This window comes from Saimiri boliviensis, chromosome 6 (assembly GCF_048565385.1).
Source record: "Saimiri boliviensis isolate mSaiBol1 chromosome 6, mSaiBol1.pri, whole genome shotgun sequence".
In the NCBI taxonomy this organism is placed as follows: Eukaryota; Metazoa; Chordata; class Mammalia; order Primates; family Cebidae; genus Saimiri; species Saimiri boliviensis.
Window position 1 is genome coordinate 75,657,981 of NC_133454.1, and position 25,598 is coordinate 75,683,578.

A 25,598-nucleotide genomic window follows, 5' to 3' on the forward strand; every position below is an offset into this window, starting at 1 on the left:
ACTATTATGTACCAATTTAGAACATTTAGAAAAATAATAATATGTGATTTTTAGAAACCACCCTTCTACTTTTTACTTCTATGAACTGAACTAGTTTTAGCTATTCATAAGGTTTACGTATTTTAAAACATTATGTTATATATGACATATTTAATTTTATGTGTCAATTTAAATAACTTGAATTAAATTTATTTTTTTTTATCTGGCAATGGACAAAAATTAAGGGAAAGGCACTGAGATATACATCCAGAATGGGCTATAAATTTTCCCAAAACAGTTTCAGAAAACATATGCTGGGACAGATAATAGAAAATGTATGATACTACACATGAATAGAGTAAAATATCACACATAAGTTTCTTCTTTGTTATTTTTTATTTCTCTCTCTTCCATCTGTATTAAGTTGTCTTGTATCAACCTGCACCTTTATCACCCTGGAAGAACTTTATGACACTGTCTCGTATCTGTTTTGTTTTTACTCCGTAAACAATGGGGTTTAGAGTTGGTGGAAGAAGAAGATAAAGATTAGCCACAATGATGTGAAGAGCAGGGGAGATTGTGTGCCCCCCAAAACGGTGAATAAAGAAAGTAAAGAATGCTGGAACATAGGTGATGATGATGGCAGATATATGAGCAGTGCAGGTGCTGAAAGCCGTCTGCCGAGCATCTGATGAGGAGAGGCTGATCACTGCCTGGAGAATCATAGTGTAAGAGACAGATATACAACAAATGTCAAACACTCCAATCAGGAGAGCAACCATTAGACCATAGATTACATTGATCTTGATGCTGGCACAGGACAGCTTTACCACAGACATGTGGTCGCAGTATGTATGGGAGATGATACTGCTTTGGCAGAAAGGCAAACGCTTGACCAAGAACGGGAAATGAATCATCAGCAATACACCCCCCAGGAAGGTGGCAAGCCCAGCCTTGGCAATGATAGGGTTGGTGAGTATGGTAGCATAACGTAAAGGGTAGCAAATGGCTATACAGCGGTCCAGAGCCATGAGCATGAGCACACCAGACTCCACACCTGTGAACCCATGAACAAAGAGCATTTGGGCCAAGCAAGCACTGAAGTTAATTTCTTTGAGACTGAACCAGAAGATGCAGAGTGCATTGGGTAGAGTGGTGGTGCAGGTAAGGAGGTCAATGAGGGAGAGCATGGCCAAAAAGAAATACATGGGATGGTGTAAGGACTCCTCATAATAAATGAGGTACACAAGACCAAGATTCCCCACAAGGGAGATGATGTGCATTGTGCAGAGTGGGAGGGAGATCCATACATGTACTCTTTCCAGATCTGGTATTCCATTAAGAATAAAAAATTAGGGAGCCACATATGAATTGTTGGAAACCAGCATAATGAATTAAATACAGGCATTCTATTTTTCCAGAAGTTTCATCCTGAGGAGAAGGAATTAAGAAACAAATTTCACTCAAATTTTCCTTGCAAATACAAACTCAAATTCAGAATAAAATTAAGGTTAAAATGGCACCAACAATTATAAATAATAGTGACTATGAAAATACACAATGTATTGAATAATACTATATTCCAGATAACATTTTAAAAGTGTCATAAACAGTATAAATATGATTCTATAGCCATAAGTAAAAAGTTATATATATATATTTTTACCATCAAATTGAAGTAGAAACTGGGAGACAGAAAGATTGAGTAATATTAGCTGTCACATAATTAGATTCAGGAACACAAACGGTATTCATATGTGACTTCAACACCCATGGAGTCTTGTTACTGTGCATTCTGGCTTCACAGAAGACATATCCTATGACAGCTTGTGAAGCATGGTCCAAAATTTGTTCAGTAAATCAATGTTGTATGCCAACAAACAATGGGAAGATTATGGTTTTCTACCAAATAGTACTTTATTCACATTTCAGCTTTTTCTATACAAACTGTGTGACTTGGTAAGTTTTATGTCACTGTCACAGCCTCAGTTGCTTATCTATAATGGGAAGCAGGTGATACCTACCTCAAAGAGTTCTGAAAAAAATCAGAAATTTATTTACTCCTAGGTTAATATTCTGATGGATTAGATATACTAATTATTCAAAATGCAGATATAAGTACAAAATGGATATAAAAATCACGAATAATGACCAAAAATATCAATCTAATTTGATTGTTCCAAGAAGAAAGAAACCTCTTTTTCTTGAATAATCCATCTATAATCCTTCAATGTAATTGAGATGATCTATTTTCTTTCCATATCTTCTCCTTTTATATAGTTCTCAAGAGGCATATTCTCTAGATGCTCCCTTTATTCTCTTTTTTGGGAAACGTTTTTACCCTTATGACCTCAAGTATAACCAACACGAAGATAATTTTCAGAAAATTACTTGTATAAATAAGTTACGTCATAGCTGCTGAGTCCTTCTAAATACATGATAAATACTTTCATCAGAAATATCCGTAACACTTTACATTTACTATGTCTAAGACTACACTTATCACTTCAACCTTGACCTCTGTCAAAAATAGGCTTCACCTCTAAGTTCTGTTTTTTGGATAATAGTGTCATTATCTACTACATTACCTAAACAGTATATTTATAATCTTTCCTGGTTTTCCTTCACCTCATCTTGTATATAATTCGTTTACAGCTTAAAGTGTCCAAATTGTTACTCCACCCAGGTCACATCAACATATCTATTTTCTGTAGTCTATCTTCAGACAAAAAAACTATTAATTCTGAAAATTTCTAATATCAGCTCTTCCTTTCTATCACCACTTTCAGTGTAAAGACCAGCTAGCCACATCCATCCATTTATCAGCATTGCCTCTTTAGTATTTCTTGCAGCATTTTTCCTATAGTACAATTTTGAAGATGTTTTAATCCACTGCTTAATAATCTTCAATGTCTTCCCATGACTTTCAGAACAGGGCTCAAACTCCTTGGCATGACATTTAATACAAGGAAATTTAGGTCTTATCTTTTCTGTTTTATTGCTTTCCATTTTCTAGCTACTCACAAGTATCTTGGCTTAGACAATGCATTATGTGGTCAAAGTTTAGCATTTCAGGTTTAAGTACTTGCTAATCCCCCAAAAACACGTGTGCCTAAAGTCTACGTTGACTTTTCTCAATTTCTTTCATTTATTTGCAAATATCTCTGCTAAGTAAAGAATAAATATTATAGCTGAAGTAAATTAAATAGATACTAGAAAAATAATAGAAAAGATTGACAAAAATAAGAGTAGCTTTCCTAAAAAAAAGTTAACAAACCTTTAGCTAGATTAACTGAGGGGAAAAAAGAGAAAACTCAAATAAATGAAATCAGAAAACGAAAAAGGAGACATTACAACTGATACAACAGATACACAAAGGATCGTTAAGAGACTACTATGAACAATTATACACCAATAAATTGAATAACATAGAAGAAATGGATTAATTATTTCACTTAGTAACATAACAGGACTGAAAGACAGATGGAAGAGAAATAGAAAGCCCAGAAATAAGCCCATGTATCTGCAGCCAAAAAATTGTCAATGAAGGTGCCAAGCAAACACAACCAGGAAAGACAGTATCTTCAAGAAATGGTGCTGGGAAAACTGAATATCCACACTCAGAAGAATAAAATTAGACCCTTATCTCACACCATATACAAAAATCAACTTAAAATAAATTAAAGATTTAAATGCCTGATACTTACCATAGTAACTCTTTGAACACTGAGATAGGATGTTACTTTCTTTAAAGAAGACTGTGGTTTCCAGAGTCCAGAGAGAACTATTGTCATTAAATACCCTGATTTAGATACAGGATGTTTAACTTGCTTGACCAAGGCTATTAGTGATTAACTCAGAATGAAACATAGGCTTCCATAGATCAGATTTCACATATGTTCCATTAAACCAAATCGCATATAAAAACAATTAATGCAGATTCTGTGGACTAACACATAGTAGATCAGTGATTTATGTTCTCATTTGTTTGATTTTTGTATTTACTTTCCCGTTTCTTTGCTTTCTCTGGAGGAAGGTGAGGCTTCATGTTTCTAACATGTGACCTCTAATGCTCCTGCTTCTTACAATTTCTTCCTTGTCCAGCATTCCAGTAATTCTTCAGGTAAATAGCAAAAGAGTTGTGTGGGATGATTTATATTTTTTTTCTTTCAAAGGAGAAGGTAATTTGGTTACAAGTACTATGTAGACTTACCCTGAGCCTACCTGACTTCCTTATTCTTGTTTCTGGTTCTGGGGAAGTAAAAAAGGCAACAGAATATAGGCACACATTTGAAGCATAATAATAACAAAACAGCATACCACACTATGCTGCAACATACCACCTTGTGTCAATCACAATTGCTCATCCATCCTTGATGACAATGGGTTCCATTACCTGATGTAGGTGTCTATGCCTCCAGTATCTGGAGGAGAGTGCAGTAATTGATCCTATCACTGTTGCATCCTATGCTGTTTCTTCATCCCACACTGGGCTGCCATTTGACACGAAGTATATGTAGCACCCATGGTTGCCTCTGGCTGTTCAGAACAGAAAACAGACTCCTTGAATTATCACTTTATCCTAACTTTCAGAAAATTAGGATGAATCAGGAACTGCTTAGAAGTTAGGAAAGCCAAGGTGACTTGCTTTTTCACCTCCTTTTGACTTCCATGCTGCTTCTCTAGTGATGACTTGGAATAGCATTTTTTTAAGGAATTTATGAACCAGTACACAGAATAAAATCCTATCAGGCATCTGAACAACTTAATACTGATATCCTGGAAAGGAACGTCAGAAAAAAGCTGGATCCAGAAAAGAGACTTCTAGATTCTCTGTTACTATTTTACCTTTGCTGTTGTTGCTCTAAAATGTTTCCCCTGAAATGTCAAATCAACCTTTTAATAACACAAAATGCTGTAATTGAATCTGAATGTCTCAAGTGTATGAACTCTAAACCAAGCATATTTCATTTGTAAAATTAAAAAATATATATATTATTTACCATATCTGTGCCAGGCAATGTATCCTTTGGCACTTAGCAGAAGGACTTTCTCTGTCTCTACTCTGGTGCTTTTAAATTTACCTTGCACATAATTTTGCATACCAACTCTAATATTTATCCACATGCCTAGACAAAAAAAAGTAGTATTAGTACTATTTGTTTATATTTACTTGCTTAATATATTTACTTATTTAATGTTTAAATTAACTTGTGAATTTAATCACATCCTTAGAACACATATGATAATTAAAATTATCTAATCATTTTATCTAATTAAGACTTTTTGTGCAATAGCTTTCCAGAGATACAGAATTTTGTGCTCTCTACATTAAATATTGGTGAGACACAACTCCATCTATCTTAAACCAAACCAGAATCATTATTTGAAATTCACCTTTCTTCCTCTCTGCTATCCTCGTATTTTCTCTGTTTTTCATGATGATGATAACTTGGGCACCTGTGTTCAAACAATTTATATTTACCCTGTCTTTTTACTAACCTGTGAGCTCTTTTAGTCTATGGGCCAAATCTGCCATCTATTTCATCCCATGAATGAGGACAGTACCCAGTTTAAAAAAGAATATTCAAAAAAAATGGAGTTGTATTGACTGACTCCAAGTTGTTTGACACAGTTGAAGAAAAGGGAGGGACTGGGAAAGGTTGGGTTAGTGACTTAAAGGGAAAGGTTTGTAGCTATTTGGTTTTTTTCCCCCTTATTTAAGAGATAGTAAAGTTCTTACTAATTCTCTGACTCTGGTATTGTAGCACATACTTGAAAAAAAAAAAAAAGAATAAATATGAGGAGAAGTGTTCCTTATACTCTCAAGGAGCTTTTGAGGGCATCTATCCTGTACCTTGCCCACCAAAAACACATATCCCTTACAAGTACTATCTCTGCTTTGAATGTGGATTGAACATACTCTTCCTAATTTTCTCAGACTAAGAAATCACCAAGGACATTTTCCTTAAGTCAGTGCCTTTGATCCTTATGATGACACAAACTGGCTAGGACAAGACAAGACTTTGTCATACAAGAATGTCTGGAAGGCAGAAATCCCTTACCCACAATATAGCTCCTGATAAGAAGCGATGTGAAAGGTGTTCATGCCAGGGAGAGGGCCCAGGAAGGTATGTGACGGCGGGACCCTGGCTTCAGCATGTAGAGTTTGGGTTGGAAGTGCTTAGTCCAGCTGAGTTCCCACAGGAAACAGGCATAATCTAATATGCTCAAGAGACCCTGTGTGAAACTGTGCCTCAGAGACCCCAGAGACCACAGAGCCCTAAGGGAAAGAATCCTGTATCTGAGGGGAAAAACATCTCCAACCACAGCTGGGCTCCAAAAAACAGCAGTCAGGAAAGCAAATCCCATGCCACAGCTATCCCACCATTAGGACTAGAAGTTGGCAATTCTTGTCTAAGGCAATTAAAAATAAATAAAAGATGTATTCATGTGCGTGATATCGTGTTTTGTTATTTATTATTGTGAATTCTAAAACAGTAAATGCTTATTAATTGAAAAAGAGAAAAAAGTAATCAAGGTGCTTTGAATAGTACATACTTCAGAAACACTTGCTGTTAGGATTTTGTGTGCTTGTATTTCCAGGTATATGTAAATTTCTTTTGAAAATCACAATTTTCAAAATCATCATAGTTTAGAGGATATTTTATCATGGTTACTTCCATTAAAAAATGTCATGAATATTTCACTCATTGACCCTTCTACGAGTGTCAAAGTCAGCAAAGCTACCGTATGGCTATAAACTTTACGTTTTTTTGTTTGTTTGTTTGTTTTTAGATGAAGTCTCACTCTTTCACCCAGGCTGGAGTGAAATGGCACTATCTCAACTCAGTGCAACCTTCGCCTCGTGAGTTCAAGCAATTCTCCTGCCTTAGCCTCCCGAATAGCTGGGATTACAGGCACCTACCACCACACCTGGCTAATTTTTTGGCATATTTAGTAGAGACAGGGTTTCATCGTGTTAGCCAGGATGATCTGGATCTCCTGACCTCAAGATCTGCCCATCTCGGGCTCCCAAAGTGCTGGGATTACAGTGTGAGCCACCAAGCCTGGCCTCCTTTACGTATTTTTAAAATTTAAAACATTGAGTTAATTTCCAATGTGTTACAACATTGTGGTGAATATCAACACAACCATGATAATTCCATTGGGAAATTGATAGACCTGAATAGATATTGAGTAAAAAAAAAGATGCTAACTTTAAAGCTTTCATATTGCTACATTCCCCCCCTAGAAAGATTGTACCAAAACTCTGTACTCTTTGCTCTTGAAAACAATCCAAGTATATATGCCACCTTATTCAGTAAGGTTCTCTATAAATAACTGGTCTCCCCCAACCGTGGGTGCCAGACAATGGGAAGTAAAATCGAAAAGGTCGTAAGTAGATGTAAGTGGGACCAACCTTACCCTTAGTCAGAATTTGGGGTCATTGTTATACTAGATTTTTTGGTGTGGTGAAATTATGATTTAACTTCCCAATAAATTACCTTCCTGAGCTTGAAGATTTTCCACTTAAATTTCAGTAATTTTGGGACCAGACACGGTGGCTCACACTTGTAATCCCAGCACTCTGGGAGATTGAGGTCAGCAGATTACTTGAGGTCCAGGAGTTCAAGACCAGCCTGGCCAAGATGGTGAAACCCCATCTCTACGAAAAATTAAAAAATTAGTCAGGCGTGGTGGCAGTTACCTGTAATCGCAGCTACTTGGAAGGAATGCCTTTGCCTTTAACAGTTCATAACTATAGTGCTTATTGTTAATTTTTATATACCCTTACTGAGACCAGTAGTTTGTGTTTTTTCTATTATTGAAGTACATTTTACACAGTAAGCTGCAGAGCTTTTAAATGTTCAGTCTGATCCACTTTTTAGGAGGTTTTGTTTATCTGTTTTTTGGATTTTTTTTTTTTTTTTTTTTTTTTTTTTTTTGTAGAGATGGGTTTTCTCCATGTTTCCAGGCTGGCCTCAAACTCCTGGCCTCAACCAATCTTCCTGCCTTAGCCTCCCAAAACTTTGAAATTACCAGTGAGAGCCAATTTGATTAGTTTTGACAGTCACAAATATCTATATAATGTTACTCACATAAAAAAGGATAGACATTTTTATCTTCCTAGAAATTTCCATCTTGCTCCTATGAGTCATTACTCCTCCTCAGAGGATGTCATTTTAAAATTTCTATTAATTTAAGATTCATTTTGCCTGGTTTTAGACTGCATATAAATAAAATCATACAATGGGATTTTGTGTCTGGGTTGCCAGGCTCAGGATAATCTTTTTGAAATTCAACTATGTTGTAGTATTTATAGTTTATTCCTTATTATTTCAAAGTTACATATCATTGGATGAATATATCACACATTTTGGTCCATTTATTAATATTTGGGTTATATGAACATGTATATATAACTTTTTGTAGAAAAATGATTTAATTTTTCTTTATTAAAAACCGTCCTGGGCAAGAAGACAAGACTGTCTCTACAAAAATCATAATACAAAATTTAGCCAGCTGCTCAGGAGGCTGAAGCAGGAGGATTCCTTGAGCCTATGAGTTCTGGGCTGTAGTGAGCTATGAGGGTGCCACTGCACTCCAGTCTAGTGACAAAGTGAGAACCTGTCTCAAAAAAATAATAACAAAAAAAAAACCTAAGCAGAAAACTGCTAGGTCATATATTTGATGCACATATAATTTAATGACACTGCTAAACTGCTCTTTCAAATGGTTATACCATTCTACACTTCCTCTTAATGTATTAGAATTACAGTTTGGGGCTAGGAGTTCTGACACATTTTCAATGACAACTTTAGAAATCTTCATACTTTCAGCATCTGTAATGATAAAAATCGTTTACATTTGTTTTCCAATACATTCATGATCAAATTTATTCAATGTAAAATATTAAGAAGAAAAATCAAATAGTAAAGTACATATAAAATATATGTAAAACTATTTTGTCATAATCCTCCAAAAAACAAATAAAAATGTGTGTGTACCCACATATGTGTGTTTATGTATCCATCAATTTATCCAATAAACTCAGGACAAATAAAAAACTAGGCATAGTACAATTTTATTACTCTTTTCTGTTATATAGACTTCTCTGTCTCTCTGTCTCTCTGTCATTCTCCATCCTGCTTGCTTCCTCTATTTTTTATAAAACTTTATATATATATAGTTATGTGCATAGTGTATATGTATATATATTTACATATATATACACACACACACATATGGAAAACAAGGTTGTGAAATACTGTGATCAATATAAATGAAAACAAATCATTCTTATTACTATCAGAACTATTCATCGGAATCTATAGCTGAGAGAAGACATTTAAGTTTGCTACTATATATTTTTATAGTTTTACCCCTGCTTAAAGAGCTGGTAAATATAGAAATAATCTCCAAAGTCCCACAGGATCTTTTCCTTCTGACCACAGGCCTCTGAGACACCAAACTGTGGAGACCCAATCAAGCGTACACACTTGAGCCTAGAGAATTCTCGAAAGGCACAGAAATGCTATGAAGAGGCAGAATGTGGTTGCTCTAGAACTCTTGATGCTCAGGACTCTCTGTCATGCATACTAATCTGGTCTTTACCAAGGTGAGTTCAGGAAATTCCCAAAGACTCTAATTTTTCTGCAATGCAAAGTCTTCAGTACAAGAAATACAAACTTTGAGATGTGGCTGAGGAGAAGTTCAGCATTTCTTTTGGACTCCAAGCAGAATAGATGACCATTTATTTGGGGAGTTAGAAGGAAAACAGTTTCTCCAATTGTTAAGTAAATTCAAAACTACCTCATAATTTATTGGAGACAGAGAAGTTCAGCTAGTAGTGACTTCCAATGGGAGGAAAACTTTTTTTTTCCTAAATTAATAGATACCTGTACACAGAATTGCTTCCAGTGGAAATGGTGTTTATGAAGAAATAGAAAATAACCCAACACTAGACTTGACTCCTAGGAGTTGTTGAGAGGAATTGTTGGAAGAAACTTCCCTACAGAAATTCTTCTATGCAATTCTACCAGGTGCAGTCGAGCATCTGTGTGAACAAGCCCAGGGATAAGAATCCAGCTGCCTGGGCGTGGCGGTATGCACCTGTAGTCCCAGCTACTCGGGAGGCTGAGGCAGGAGAATTGCTTGAACCCGGGAGGCAGAGGTTGCAATGAGCCAAGATCGTGCCACTGCACTCCAGCCTGGCACCTGGCAACAGAGTGAGACTCTGTCTCAAAAAATAAAATAAAATAAAATAACAACCAAAAAGAATCCAGCTGCCCCACAGACATGTTCTCTTACATAGAGCGCTTCCTCAGCTAAGAACTAATTTTCTGTAAATCTACACTTTTGTTCTATCTCTCCCCTAAGATACAACTTTGAATAAGCTTTCTCATTCTCCCTTTTGAAAATTAGCTTCTTCCAGTGTCCTCATGACTTCTTTAAGCTAGTTATGCTTAGCTTATGGGACTATTTGTCAGGGTTAAAATCAGTAAGTTAGGACAACAGATATAGATTGATTAAACACATGGCTTTGAAGTCAAACAAACTTGGATTTGGACCTTGGCTCTACTAGTTTTCAATTTTTGTGGAATTAGGCATTTTATTGAATAACCTTGCACCTCCATTTGCTCATATATAAAATTAAGATGGTAACGTAAGTCCATATTGCTATTGTAATTTTAAATACAGTAATCAACCCCTATTAAAATATTAGCTCCATAACTGCAGAAGATGTTGTCTGTCTGGTTCACTAATGGATTTCTAGAAACTAAAATGATCCTTGGCAAGTGAAAGACAATCACTCAATAAAAGTATGATAAACTGTGTTTTACAACATAATATGACAAATGTTATAATAGATAAGATGCATTGTTTACTTATTAGTTGCTGGGCACCAGTGGGAAGATTAATTCTATTTTAACCATTTTAACACCTCTATGGTGTGTACATATAGTATTATCACTCCCCTTTTAAGGCTACAAAAATTGTATGAAGAAAGGTTTTAGGACTTACTCAAGTCTATCCAGTTAGTGTTGGGAACAAAATTTAACTGATTAAACCTGAATGGTCATGTCCCTATTGTAAAAATGCAATAAAACTCTGCTCTCGTTATATTTTCAGAGTGGACACTTAGTTGTCTTCTTTTAAATATATTCTAATTTACACTTAGAATACAGTACTTACAGCAGTGTGTGGGTCTTGTGTCTGGGTTGCTTGGCTCAGGAATGCTTATATGCATTACTGAGAATCATCTGAAAGAGGGAATTTTTTTTTCCCTAAGTTGGGAGAAGAAAGAACTGGCTCTGAGTTGTATGTCTGCCAGTTGGTATTTAATAAATGGAGATTGGTTATTTAGTTACATGGTGTTGATGCTTGGAAATATATAATAATTTTCTGCGATGGGTGATCAGTTTTAGTTTACAAGGTGGCTGTGCAGAGCCCGAAATTCCTGCTTCTCCTGACGCCTGCTGTCCCTGTTTCTTTTCTTTTCTTTTTTTTTTTTTTCTTGCAGTCTTGTGGCTCTGGTGCCCCATGACTACTTCAGAAGGAGCAAAAATATCCAATGCATCATTCCACACAGATCAGTTCTCTTTGCAGAAGTTCCAATGTCCACTTGCATAGTTACCTAGAGTTAGCAGTTCAGCTGGATAAAATTTCCCTGGATTTTATTCTGGATTTAAGAGACATATTTTTTTCATTGAAAACACGAGAACGTATTTTAATCACTTGAAGTCCATAGTAACTAGTCTATGTTAGCACTTGCTTTCTAAAGTTCGCTCACAATCTCTCAATATAGTTGAAGTTTCGAGAATCTCATGCTATCTTTCCCACTCTAAAGTATAAGATGGCATTTGAATTGGATCAGGGCTGAATTCACAAGTATTAATTATGTTAAGTTTTTGCACATGGTATGCTTTATATTGAGAACTGAATAATAGTGATTGCTGATAATATTTGTTGAGTATTTACTATATACTATGTACAGTTTTAGCACATTACATAAATTCTCTTATTGAATAATCTCGACAATATTCTGATTTTAGGAATGATTATCTCATTTTAGATTGAGAAAACTGAGGCATAAGGTGGTAAAATGTCTTGCCAATGTCATATACTAGGAAGAACAGGAAGTGGAATGTGAAGTTAGGCAGTGTGAATTCAGAGGGATTTAATTTCATTTTAGACATCTTACAGAAGTCAATGTATTCTTGCATTATTTCTAAGTCCTCTACTCAGTATTGATTTTATTTCTGGTCTAGGAAACTGCCACTGCTAAAGAGTGTAAAATGCTCTCCTCCTGTCAGCCATCATGTCTGGGGACAACAGCTCCAGCCTGACCCCAGGATTCCTTATCTTGAATGGCATTCCTGGACTGGAAGCCACACACATCTGGATCTCCCTGCCATTCTGCTTTATGTACATCCTTGCTGTTGTGGGGAACTGCGGGCTCATCTACCTCATCAGCCATGAAGAGGCCCTGCACCAGCCCATGTACTACTTCCTGGCCCTGCTCTCCTTCACTGATGTCACCTTGTGCACCACCACTGTACCTAACATGTTGTGCATATTCTGGTTCAACCTCAAGGAGATTGACTTTAATGCCTGCCTGGCCCAGATGTTTTTTGTCCATATGCTGACAGGGATGGAGTCTGGGGTACTCATGCTCATGGCCCTGGACCGCTTCGTGGCCATCTGCTACCCCTTACATTATGCCACCATCCTTACCAACACTGTAATCGCCAAGGCTGGTTTTGCTACCTTCTTGAGGAATGTGACGCTCATCATCCCATTCACTTTCCTCACCAAGCGCCTGCCCTATTGCCGGGGGAATTTCATCCCCCACACCTACTGTGACCACATGTCTGTGGCCAAGGTATCCTGTGGCAATTTCAAGGTCAATGCTATTTATGGTCTGATGGTTGCTCTCCTGATTGGTGTGTCTGACATCTGCTGTATCTCTGTATCTTACACTATGATTTTGCTGGCTGTTATGAGTCTGTCATCAGCAGATGCTCGTCACAAAGCCTTCAGCACCTGCACATCTCACATGTGTGCCATTGTGATCACCTATGTTCCTGCTTTTTTCACTTTTTTCACTCATCGTTTTGGAGGACACAATATCCCTCACCACATACACATCATTGTGGCCAACCTTTATCTGCTACTGCCTCCTACCATGAACCCTATTGTTTATGGAGTTAAGACCAAACAGATTTGGGAAGGTGTAATTAAATTTTTACTTGGAGACAAGGTTAGCTTTACCTATGATAAATGAAGCATAGACTAGACATGTTGTTTGAATTGAGAAGAAAATAATGGAGACAAAAGTTCGTAAAAGATGGGAATAAAATGGTATTAAAATCACGACATGCAATTTACCCGTGTGACAAATTTGCACATGTACCCCTTAAACCTAAAAGTAGAAATAAAAAATCAAAATAAAGACATAAATTCATATGTCACAATAATATATCAGTTTTCTGAAGTCTCTGCAAATATATGAATTCATGTGTGTTGGGAGTGGGGGCAAAGATCTGCCAAAGCAGAGAATGCAGAATAAAGAAGTAATATACTAATTACTTAAAGAGTTGATGCTTTTCCTAAGCGTTTATTGACTCATATATCTGTGAGACCAGAAAGGTAATAAAATGAGGACAGTAAACCTGGTGATAATCTATGCATTGTGTACAAGAAGGGGAGGCTATACAAACATGGGACAAGTTTGTCCTCTCCATGAAGGATAAATTCTACTCAGATCAAGTGCATTGTTGCCATAGGGCATGAACAAAGTATGTGGTATACACAGTGGAATACTATTTTTCTTTTAAAAAATCACTATTTGGTGATAAAAAGAATGAAATCATTTGCAGCAACATGAATGGAACTGGAAGGTATTATGTTAAGTGAAATAAGCTGGGCACTGGAAGAAAAACATTACATGCCCTCACTCATACATGGGAGCTGATATAGTTTATCTTATGGAGGTAGAGGAATAAAAAAATGGCTTTTGTCATTCATTCTGTTGCTACGATGTTTTATGGTTATTGATTTGCATATTTAGACAATTCTTTCCTCTGTGGGAAAAATTCCACTTGATCATGATATATTATCTTTTTGGCAAGCTGTTGGATTTGGTTTGCTAGCATTTCATGGAAGATTTTTGCACCTATATTTATCAGGGACATTAGCCTGTAGTTTTCCTTTTTGTTGTATCCCTGTCAGGTTTTTGGTATCAAGGTAATCCTGGCCACTATAATAAATTAGAAAGAATTGCTTTCCCTTAAATTTTTGGAATACTTTGAGAAGAATTGGTGTTAGTTCTTATTTGAAAATTTGGTAGAATTTGGCAGTGAAGCCATCAGGTACTGGAGTTTTGTTGTTGTTGGAAAACACTTTGTTACTGGATTCAAATTCATTATTTGTTATTGGTCTGTTTAGGGTTTCGTTTCTCCCTGATTCAATCTTGTTGGGTTGTATGTGTCCAGAAATTTAGCAGTTTCTTCTAGGTTTTCCAGTTTTTTACTGTGTAGTTGTTCTTAATAGTCTCTGATGAACTGTTGCATTTCTGTGACATCAGTTGTAATGACTCCTTTTTCATTTCTGATTTTGTTTATTTGCATCTTATCTCTTTTTTCCCTTCTTAGTCTAGCTAGTGGTTTATCAATTTCATTTATTTTTTTAAATAAACCTTTTCATTTTGTTGATTCTTTGTATTTTTCAGTCTCTATTTTGTTGAATTCTATTCTGATTTTTATTATTGCTTTCCTTTCCACTCATTTTATGTTTGGTTTCTCCTTGATTTTCTGCTACCTTGAGGTGCATTATTGTATTATTTATTTGAAATCTTCCTTTTTGATGTGTTTATTGCTATAAACATCCCTCACAATGCAGTTTTTACTGTATACTATAGATTTTGGTGTGTTGTATTTTTAATTGCATTTGTTTCAATAAAAAATAGTCATTTATGAGCATGTCATTTAATTTTCATGTATTTAAAGTTTCCAAAATTTCTCTTCTTATCAGTTTCTAGTTTGATTCCATTTTGCTCTGAGAAGATACTTTATATTATTTTAATATTTTTAAATTTGTTGAAATTTGTTTATTTCCTAACATATGATCTTTTCCTGGACAATGTTTGTTCCATGAGCTAATGAGGAGAATGTATATTCTGTAAATGTTAGGTGAAATGTTCTACAAATGTCTATTAGAGCCATGTGGTCTAATATTCAGTTTAAATCTAATGTTTCTTTATTAATTTTCTGTGTAGATGATTTCTCCAATGCTAAGAGTGTAGTGTTGAAGTTGCCAATTATCATTGTATTGGAGTCTATCTCTCTCTTTAGATCTTATAGTATTTGCGTTATATATCTGGGTGCTCCAGTGTTGGTTGCATATATGTTTAGAATTGTAATATCTTCTTGCTGAATTATACTTTATCATTATATAATGACTTTCTTTGTCTCTGGTTACTGTTTTTGACTTAAAGTCTGTTTTATCTGATATTAATATAGCTACTTCTGCTCTCTTCTGGTTTCCCTTTGCATATAGTATCTTTTTAAATTTCTTTCCTTTCAATCTGTATATGTCTTTCCAGGTCAGATAATTTTCTTACAGGTAGTATATAGTTGTGTCGTGTGTGTGTGTGTGTATGTGTTTTAATTCATTCATTTAGTCTTTATTGTTTAAGTGTAAAGTTTAACCCATTTACTTTCAAGGTTATTATAAGAATGTAAGGGCTTATTCCTGTCATTTTATTGATTTCCATTTCTTTTCTTTTTGTGTGTAAACTTTCTTTCTTATTGTTTATCATTGCAGTTTGGTGTTTTTCTGTAGTTGTAACATTTAAATCCTTCCTCTTCCTTACTTGAATGTTTACTCAACCAGTAGTTTTTATACTTTCATTTTTTTATAATAGTAAATACTGTTCATTCAGTTCCAAATATAGAACACCAGTAAGAATGTGTTGTGGGGTTACTCTAATCTGTTCACTTTATGGTGTCCCATATAACACATAGGCATTGCTCAGTATTTGTTATTCTTTTTTTAAATTTTAGTCTGATTAGATTATTTCAAAGGACATTTCTTCAAGTTCTAAAATTATGTCTTCTGCCTGATCTATTATTGAAGATTTTGAATTTGTTTTTTATTTCATTAAATAAATTACTCAGTTCTGGAATTTTTGTTTTGCTCTTTTTCATGATGTTTGTTTGCTCTTTTTATCTCTTATGATATTTGCTTGTTTTATCCCTTTTGTAATTTTTTCATTCATATCTTCAGTTGTTTTATTTGTATTGCTTTTTTGTATTGCCTAATATCTAATTGATTTTCTTTAACACCAATATTGTGAATTTTATTTCACAATATTGAAACAGAAGTGTGGGGTGAGGATTTCATACATTTCTTTTTGATTGGTATCTGTTCCTGAAGATTGCATCTGTGGGCAGTGGGTGCAGCATGATCAATGGCTGTAGCAGGGATAGGACAATCTTCTGGTGCCCAAGTGGTCCTCACTGATGTTGGCAGTAACTGTGACATGTTGGATGGGCCTAACCATCCAACAGACCCACAAGTGATGCATGTGGTTTGGGGACAGTTGTGGTGGTAGCAGTAGGCTGAGTGGGTCTGTCCTCAGGCCCTAGGAGGAGTACTTAGATGCTAAAGAGGGCGGACAGGGTAGAGAGATCTCTAGGTTCTTGGACAGCATTTTCAGGCATTAGAGAAGGCATAGCCATGCTGCACAGTCCTGTCCTCAAGCTCCTAGTGGTGCATACAGGCACTGGCTATGGTGTCAGGGGTAGGGTGATACCTAGGCTCCCAGGTGGAGTGCTCAGGTGAGGACAGCAGCAGCAACAATACAAACCTGCTTCTGGGGAGGGTGGAATTTCTGCCAGTGGCTCCCTTATGAGCCTAGCGATGGCCACAGCCAGCAGCAGTGGAAGCTGAGAGGTGTAACTTTCTTCAGGGCATGTGAAAACGTGTGGCCATCCCCCTGCTGGAGGGGATGAGGTTGCTGCCAGTGGCTCATGCTTTAACCCTGGAAGTGGCACCAGCAGCTACAGGTCGGTTAGTCTTTCCTCAGGGCATGTGAAAATGGGCAGCTTCCCCTCTTCTAGGAGTGTGGGGTGAGGGTTACTGCCAGTGGCTCTTCCTTAGACAGATGGCAGCAGCCACCAAGAGCAGCAGCTAGCAGGGACAGTAGCTGTGGATAAGGGATGTCGATGTGGCTCAGAAGCAAGGATAGTGCACCAGGACAGGATGTAATCTGATGGCGGCTAGGTTCTCAAAATGGCTCCATGCTACAGTTTCCTAGGACTGAAGGGTGTATGGGAACCAGTGTGAGTTCCCTTTCTGGAGCACTGCCATTGCACAATCTCCAGGCATGGCTCTGTGTTGGTCTCAGAGCCCCTGAGGGTCAAGGGGCTCTTCCTTGACTAAGATTGCAGGAGTCCACAGGGGAATGTGAACTGCAGGGGGATCTATCACTTACCCTTTCCCTACATTGGGGAGCCTTCTGGCCTCACAGAAGATCCTGGCCCAGCAAGCCTTTTTCCTTGCCTTAGGGTTTTTTTTTTTTTTTTTTTTTTTTGTCATTTCTCTATTGAATTCCAGTGTTCTCTCTTAAATGATCTATTAGATGTGTGATTATTTACTTGTAATTTTGATTCTTCTTTGTGGAGAAGGAGAGTACCAGATGGCTCTAGTCAGCCATCTTGAGGCCCCTCCAGCAATTTTTATTCTTTGCCTTGGAAATGTAATTTAACAACTTTGAAAGATTATTTGGCAATGCTTCCTAAAGCTATATCTATACATATCCTACAGCCTAGCAATTCTATTTCAGTTATATTCCAAAAAGATTTATTCAGCTATTTGCCAAAAGACATATGAAATGATGGTCATATCAGCACATGTTGTTGCTCACTGAAGACTTCTCACATGTTAACCAGCAGTTGAACTGATACATATTTTGAAGCATTAATAAGTTGAAATATTTATAAAATGTTGATTAAATAACTACATGGACATAGATGAATACATAGAAATCTTAGAAATATAATATTAAATAAAAGAAGTCTGGCATAGAATACCTACTGTATCAATCCATTTATTCAAATTAATAATAAAAAACAACATAACCAATCTATGGTATTAATAATCAAGATAGAGTTTATACATCAGTGAAGCAGTAACTGAAAGAGAGAAAAATAAAGACTTCTCTAGTGCTATTGATTTTCTGTTACTTTGTTTGGGTAACACATTATACAGATTTGTTTACTTTGAGGAAAAATATTCTTTTTGTATCAGCTCTTATGCTAACTTTCATTTTGGGTTCGTGGGTCCTTGTGCACCGTAGGTTTGTTGTACAGGTAAACTGCAGGTCATGGAGGTTTGGTGTACACATTGTTTTGTCACCCAGGTAAAAAGCATAGTACCTGATAGGTAGTTGTTTTTCAGTTGTACACATAAAATTTTTGAACATTTTATATAAAATATACTTTGATAAGATTTTACCAAAAGTGTATTTTGCCAGGTCTGCAGCATAATACTCCAGTTGTCTGGGCTTAAGTGTTTTTTTTTTTTTTTTTAGAGTGGTATTTTGTCTGGAATAAAGAATTATCTTGGTAGTTTCATTGCCTCGCAATAGTAACTATGTGTGGATGGTAGTGTCATTACTCAATACTGTACTCATTTGAGTGCTGGTGTGTGGATGGTAGTGTCATTACTCAATACTGTATTCATTTGAGTGCTGGTAAAATCCCTTTTGAGTTACTTCAGGTGGAGAACAACTTAGCATACCACTTTCTATCGTATTTAGAATGTCTAATTGGTGTGACGGATCAGTCATAAGTCCCTTGAGCTAATCATTATTTTAAACTTTATTAAGGTATAATTGAGATACAACAAAATGGACTTATTTAAAGTGTACAATTTGATGACAAGTTTTGAGCAGATGTGTATACTTATGAAACTATCACAATCAAGATAATGAAAATTTTATTGCTGAAAAAAGCTCCTTAGTGATTCTTTATAATTTCTTTCTCCTTATCCCCTGTCCACAGGCAACCGTTTACCTTCTTTCTGTTAGATTAATTAGTTTGCCTTTTCTAGAATTTTATGTAAATAAAATACATATTTTTTCTGGCTTCTTTGACACTTTATTATTATTTTCAGATGTATTTTTGTTATTGTGTACATTAATAGTTAATTTTAATTTATTGCCAACCCCTATGCAATTGTGCGAATATGCTACAATTTTTTAAACCATTCATTTCTTGATAAATATTAGGTTTGAGGCTACTATAAAGCTTCTATGAATCTCCGTATATAAATCCTCGGTGAACACCTGCTTTTTAAATTTATTTTTTATAAATACCTAGAATTCTATTTGTTGGGTCATAGGATATATACATGTGTGTTTGTGTGTGTGTGTGTGTGTGTTTGTGTGTGTGTGTGTGTGTTTGTGTGTGTATATAACATTTTAAAGCCCAAAGTTTTTAAGGACTTTGGGAAGCTGAGGTGGGCAGATCACCTGACAAGACTAGTCTGGCCAACATGGTGAAAACCCATCTCTACTAAAAATACAAAAACTAGCTGGATGTGGTGGTGTGTGCCTGTAGGCCCAGCTACTCAGGAGGCTGAGGCAGGAGAATTGCGTCAACTCAAAAAGCAGAGGTTACAGTGAGCCAAGACCATGCCACTGCAATTCACAGCCTGGGCAACAGAGTGAGACTCAGTCTCCAAAAACAAAGAAAAAAAAGTTTTAATGCAACTTAAGTACTAATATATAGTCTTTTATAAATAATTCATTGATTATACCAGAGTGGTTCTATGCTACTAAGAACTATCATAGCTGCAATGGGACTGATGAGCTAACACTTCAGGATGTGGGTTACAGGAACCCTGATCAAAGATATCAGACACAATTCCTGTTTCATCCATGGCAGAGTTAGCTTCCATAATCATGTAATCACAGGGAAGAAAATAACCAGTGAAACTCCATGGACTTCACTTTATACTTCATTTATATAAATTTTGAACTAGTAGATGCAGATTACATAGGATTAACTATCTGAAAGGACCTTAGGACTTCAATAAGGTCAGGGCAAGATACAATAGAAGAAAGAAACAGATACAGCATGCAAACACAGACAAATAAAAAACTTGCAGGTACGACTCCTGGGATACGTTCTCAGTTCCACAGAGTAAGCTTTATCTTTGTTGTGAGCCACCAAAAAATGTGCAAATATGCCTTTTTCTCAGCTAACCCAAATCACCAATTTACTGAGGGTCTAGGGTCTTTTAAAGTTTACTAGTTGCGTAACAGAAATTATGTCCTCCATAATGTAAGTGGGTCTCATCAAATCAGTTGAAGGCCTGAATAGAAAAAATGTTGAAGGTCTTTCTCAAGCAGGAGGGAATTCTTCTGGTTGCTAAATATGTCTTTTACATTTATGCATTTCAGAATTGGAAAAATAACTACTGGATTAGTTCAGGAACCTGGTGGACCCACTGTGAGGCAAATTTGAACTAAAAGTTCACTGATCACCTGTCCTCCATAAACCTCTACTCTCACTATATGGATTTCCTCAACAAATTTTTAAAACATTGCTTTTCCTTTCTTTTAAAACACTTTTTCAATTTTATATTTGTATAAATTTATAGGGTACAAGTATAACTTTGTTACATGGATAAATTGCCCAGTGGTAGAGTCAGGAATTTTAAGATATCCACCACCCTAATAATTGATTATAGCAGAGGTGTTCTATGCTGCCAAGAATGATTATAGCTGCAATAGGACTGATGAGCCATTGTATCCATTAAGTGATTCTCATCTTCCACCTCCCCACTCTTCTGAGTTTCCATTGTTTATCATTCCAACTGTAAGATGTGTATACATTGTTTTGCTCCCATTTATAACTGAAACACGAGTAGACATTTTTCAGAAGAAATGGGCAAAAGTCATATAAAAAATTGAATGTCATGAATCATTAGAGAAATGCAATTTAGGAACCAAAAATGTGATATCATCTTACAGCAGTCAGAATGACTATTACTAGAAAGATTAAAAAAAAATAACATGTCAGCAAGAATGCAGAAAAAAGGGAATGCTTATACACTATTGGTAGAAATGTAAATTAGTAGTACCTCTATGGAAAAACCATGTGGAGATTTATCAAAGAATTTTAAAATGTTACTTTTCAAAATACACTACTAAGAAAATTAAAATTGCAAGCCTTAAACTAGGAGAAAATATTTGCAGCACATGTATCAGACAATGGAGTTATAGCCAAACTACACAAAAAACGTTTTCAAGTGAGTAATAAACAGAAAAACATTCCAATTTGAAAAATGGAGATAAAACTTGAATAGATGTTTCATAAAGTTGTATGAATGGCTAGGATGCACATGAAAATGTGCTCAACATCACTAGTTACTAAAACAACGCAAATTGAAACCACAAGGCATCATTACACTCTATTAAGATTAAAAAGGTAAGCCATACCAAATGTTAAAAAAAAATGTAGAGCAACTGGGATTTCCATAGGCTGCTAGTGGAAATACAAAATGGAATAAAGTCTTTGGGAAACAGCCTTGTTTTAAAAGTATTACACACACACACACACACACACACACACACACACACGTATATATCATATGATCCAACCAATAAAATTCTAGGTATTTATGCAAAATAAATTTGTAAAACAGGTATTCATCAAGGATTTACATATGGAGATTCACAGAAGCTTTATAATACCCTAAACTTAACATTTATCAATGAGTGAATGGTTAAGCAAATTGTGGCATAGTCATACAACTGCATAGGGGTTGGCAACAAAATAAAATTAACTATTAATATACACAATAACAAAAATGAAGGTGAAAAAAATTTCTATTGCCTAGTGGCATTGTAGTCATTGTAATGTAGCACAACACATTGCATGTGTTTATGGTGATGCTGGTGTAAACAAACCTACTGCATTGCCAGTCTAGTATAAAAATCTAGCACACACAGTTATGCACAGTATATAATATTTGCTAATGATAATAAATAATTGTTACTGGCATATGCATTTGCTATACTAAAAAAATGCATCTGAAAATAATAATGTGTCAAAGATGCCAGAAAAAAAGTATGTATTTTATTTACATAAAATTCTAGAAAAGTCAAACTAATTATCTAAAAGTTAGAAAGAAGGTCAATGGTTGCCTGTGGACAGGTGATAGAGAGGGGGAAATTATAAAGAATCACTAAGGAGCTTTTTACAGGTGTGAGCCACCAAGCCTCAAGTTGTATTAAAACTTTATCCCTGTAATGTAATTTTTATGTTTATTACAAAAATAAATGTACCTGTTTATGTAACAATACATTTTCACTTAGTCTAGGGACGAATATTTGCTGTTAATTTATCTCCAATTCGATACTGCATATAAGAAAGTATTTTCTGTTTAACATCAAACTATGTAAAGCATTTACTCCATTGGAACTTGATGACAATTAAATTTCCCTTTTTTAAGACTGCAAAGGAAAAATTTGAAGGCTATCATCAGATCAAGTGTTCAAAGTCAAACTTCCTTTAAAAAAAATCACTGTGACTTGATCTCGGATCTGCTTGGTTCTTATCCCATAAATAAGGGGGTTAAGAGCAGGGGGGATAATCACATATAAATTAGCCAGGAGGATATGGGTAGAACGTGGAATATTGTGGCCAAATCGATGAGTCATAAAGGAGAAAAAGGCTGGAGTGAAGAAAGCTAATATTACACACACATGGGAGCCACAGGTATTGAGAGCTTTGAACCTGGCCTCCCAGGATGGAAGTTTAAAGACATCATGGAGAATCTTTACATAGGAGAGAGCAAGCAAAATTACATCCAAAAGTATCATAGAGATAAGGATCAACCCAAATAATATATTGACCTTTATGCTGACACAGGCCAGGCGGGCAATGCCCATGTGCTCACAGTAGGTGTGAGGTATAATATTATGTCCACAGAATGAAAGCCTTAAAAGGAGAAATATAAGTGGAAAAATCAAAACAAAATTTTTCATTATTCCTACTCCAGCAATAATACAAATTACTCTGTTGGTGAGGATTGCGTTGTATCGAAGAGGGTGGCAAATGGCAACATAGCGATCAAAAGCCATGGCTACAAGCATGAATGTTTCAATGCCTGTAAAGAGATGTATGAAGAACATTTGCACTAAACAGTCCCCAAAGGCAATCTTGTTGAAGCCAAACCAGAATATGCCCAGCATTTTAGGAATGCTGGCAGTAGACAGGCCCAAATCAGTCAGAGCCAACATGGCCAACAAGTAGAACATGGGCTGATGGAGGTTGCACTCCATCTGGATCACAGTTAGGATGATGGCATTCCCTAGGAGGGCAACCAGATACACTATACAAAACGGGAAACCAAGCCAGAAATGTATATTTTCCAGTCCTGGGATTCCCAACAGCAGGAAGGATGAGGGGTGAATACACGAGCTATTGGCTGAAGACATACTGGCAAGGGCTTCTGATGGTCAAACTCATTCAAAGGAATTTCAGTTCTGCATAAGAATTCCCAGTGCCTCATCAATACTGGAATGCTGAATAGAAACAAAAAAAAATGTAATTAGTACATTTTATCTTGGTGCACAGAAGAAAAATCATGTTTTCCCTCTTATGTATCTTTCCATCTTTTCTCATTAATATGTAGGACAAATAAAGAAGAATATTCTTTTGTTCGTTTTTTTTTTGAGACGAAGTCTCACTCTGTTGTTCAACCATCAGGAGAATATTCTTTAAGAAGTGAGTAGGTGTTTGGATGCTGGACTAGATAGTCTAAATTTTAGTAAGAACATAAACATAATTGATCTTAGAAACATCATTGTTTTAGAGACTGACACAGGTTTAAAGCACTGACTGAACTCCTCAGGCTCCCCATTTAGTTCCCCTATTCCTCACAGCAACAACATGGGCTCACTTCATTTCCAAATAACTCATATCATATCCAACTTTATTCCCAAAAGGGGAGTCATGGACATATTATCATTTTATTATGATTACCATCATCATTGGTATTATAAGAAATAGGACAATTATAAAAATGATTGGCGTCATCTAAGCATTTAATATTTAATTTACAAGGAAATTTCAAACATATTACATCGCTTTTACTCACATCAGCTGCATGAGGAAAACAGCATCGATCCCATTCCCTGAATAAATGGATTTCTTTATTTTGTGTCTGCATTGCTTGTGCCTGCCTCCACACTCAAATTGAAGGTGCTCTGTCACAGAAACCCCACTCTCTGACTTCTTGGTATTGCTAGGACTCTTTCCAAATGTATTTATTCCTTGGATTTTGTTTAGGCTCAAGCATTTAGCCCTTATTCAGTTTTGTTTTGTTTTGTTTTTAGCTGAATTGCCCATCATGACCAGCCACCCCCAGCTTTCCTCACAATTTACTCCTTAAACTCTGTTATCTCTTGTATATCCTACTAATGTACTTGGTCTAAGTTCACACTTCTAAAGAAGATGTAATGAAAAATGAGTGGATTCTTAATTTTAATCCATGAGGTGTAGTCCCTTGAAGAGAATGAAATAGTGCTAATAAGGAGCATGATGTCTTTCTAGGAGCCAAGAAGTCAGGACCTGGTACAATACCCAATGCACTTGAGATTTTAGAAAATCAAGGTAGAAGATTTTAGAAATAACAGAGGAAATGTTTTGTGATAGAAAGAGAGGAAGATGAAATCTCTAAATACAAAAATGTATCTGGTGTAGGAATTCCAAGACAAGTGAGAGGAAAAGAAAAGAAGAACCAGCATTATCCTTCTATTAATCCTTCAGACATGCGTTTTAATGACCTATTTTTAGAAAGGGTCTCACTGAACTCAGTACACTGGCTTGTAATATTCCCTTCAAGAAACCTCTTATTCCACCTGGTAGCACTTTATATGACTATTTAATCAATGTCTGAGTCCCCCTTTAATTGTATGCTGCATGTAGAATTGACGGGGGAGGTAGGGAGTGGTTCTGTTCATCATTACTTCCATAGCACAGCATCTGTAATATAGCTGCCACTCAAAATGTTTGTTAATGAAAGACTGGCTAAGCAGACAATTATTAATTTTAACTTCTGGTTAAAAGTCCTCATGTCAGAAGGATCTGGCAGAAATCACGCAATGTATCTGGTAGCTAAGGAGTGAGAAATCAGAAGGCAAACTGTGATGCTCAGAAGAGGATACTATGGGTCAAAAGGGAAGACGATTCTGATCTGAGAAAATTCATCAGTGGGCCTGTGGTATAATAAATATTTTATTTTAGGGTAGACATTCTAAGGAAAATTTAGTCAAAGAAGGTGATCAGAATAATCAATGGAAAATATATATATGATTGATGGACTTAGGTATGACTTATTCTGTTCACGAAAATTTGCCTGTTGTGCTGTTCTATGGCATCAGTGAAATATTAACAAAATGGTTTTCTAGTGGTACATTCTCTAAAATCCAAGTCTTTAAATCTTTCATATTAACTTGTTTTTTGCATAAGTTATTATTTATTCAGTATTATTTAAACAGATAGAGTCGTGAGCGGGACACAAAGAAAATGTCA

The 25,598-nt window shown here is 35.9% G+C and overlaps 3 protein-coding genes across 3 annotated transcripts; 1 reads left to right on the plus strand and 2 right to left on the minus strand.

Annotated features, from left to right (window-relative positions):
* Positions 1-413: 413 nt before the first annotated feature.
* LOC101030483 (olfactory receptor 52N5) lies at positions 414-1,387 on the minus strand. The gene is given in 2 exon segments (XM_003923352.3): positions 414-1,343; positions 1,346-1,387. Coding segments are annotated over 2 exon segments (972 nt in total).
* A 10,877-nt stretch (positions 1,388-12,264) lies between these two features.
* LOC101030164 (olfactory receptor 52N2) lies at positions 12,265-13,456 on the plus strand. Its single transcript, XM_003923351.4, has one exon. It carries the CDS (start codon positions 12,305-12,307, stop codon positions 13,268-13,270), a length of 966 nt encoding a protein of 321 aa, XP_003923400.1. The 5' UTR covers positions 12,265-12,304; the 3' UTR covers positions 13,271-13,456.
* A 9,090-nt stretch (positions 13,457-22,546) lies between these two features.
* On the minus strand, positions 22,547-23,500 carry LOC101042125 (olfactory receptor 52E8-like). The gene has a single exon (XM_003923816.1). The coding sequence runs from the start codon at positions 23,498-23,500 to the stop codon at positions 22,547-22,549; it is 954 nt and encodes a 317-aa protein (XP_003923865.1).
* Between the last annotated feature and the right edge of the window lie 2,098 nt (positions 23,501-25,598).

Coding starts and splice junctions, on each gene's coding strand:
- LOC101030164 (XM_003923351.4), top strand. CDS start 12,305: ATGTCTGGGGACAACAGCTCCAGCCTGACCCCAGGATTCCTTATCTTG.
- LOC101042125 (XM_003923816.1), bottom strand. CDS start 23,500: ATGTCTTCAGCCAATAGCTCGTGTATTCACCCCTCATCCTTCCTGCTG.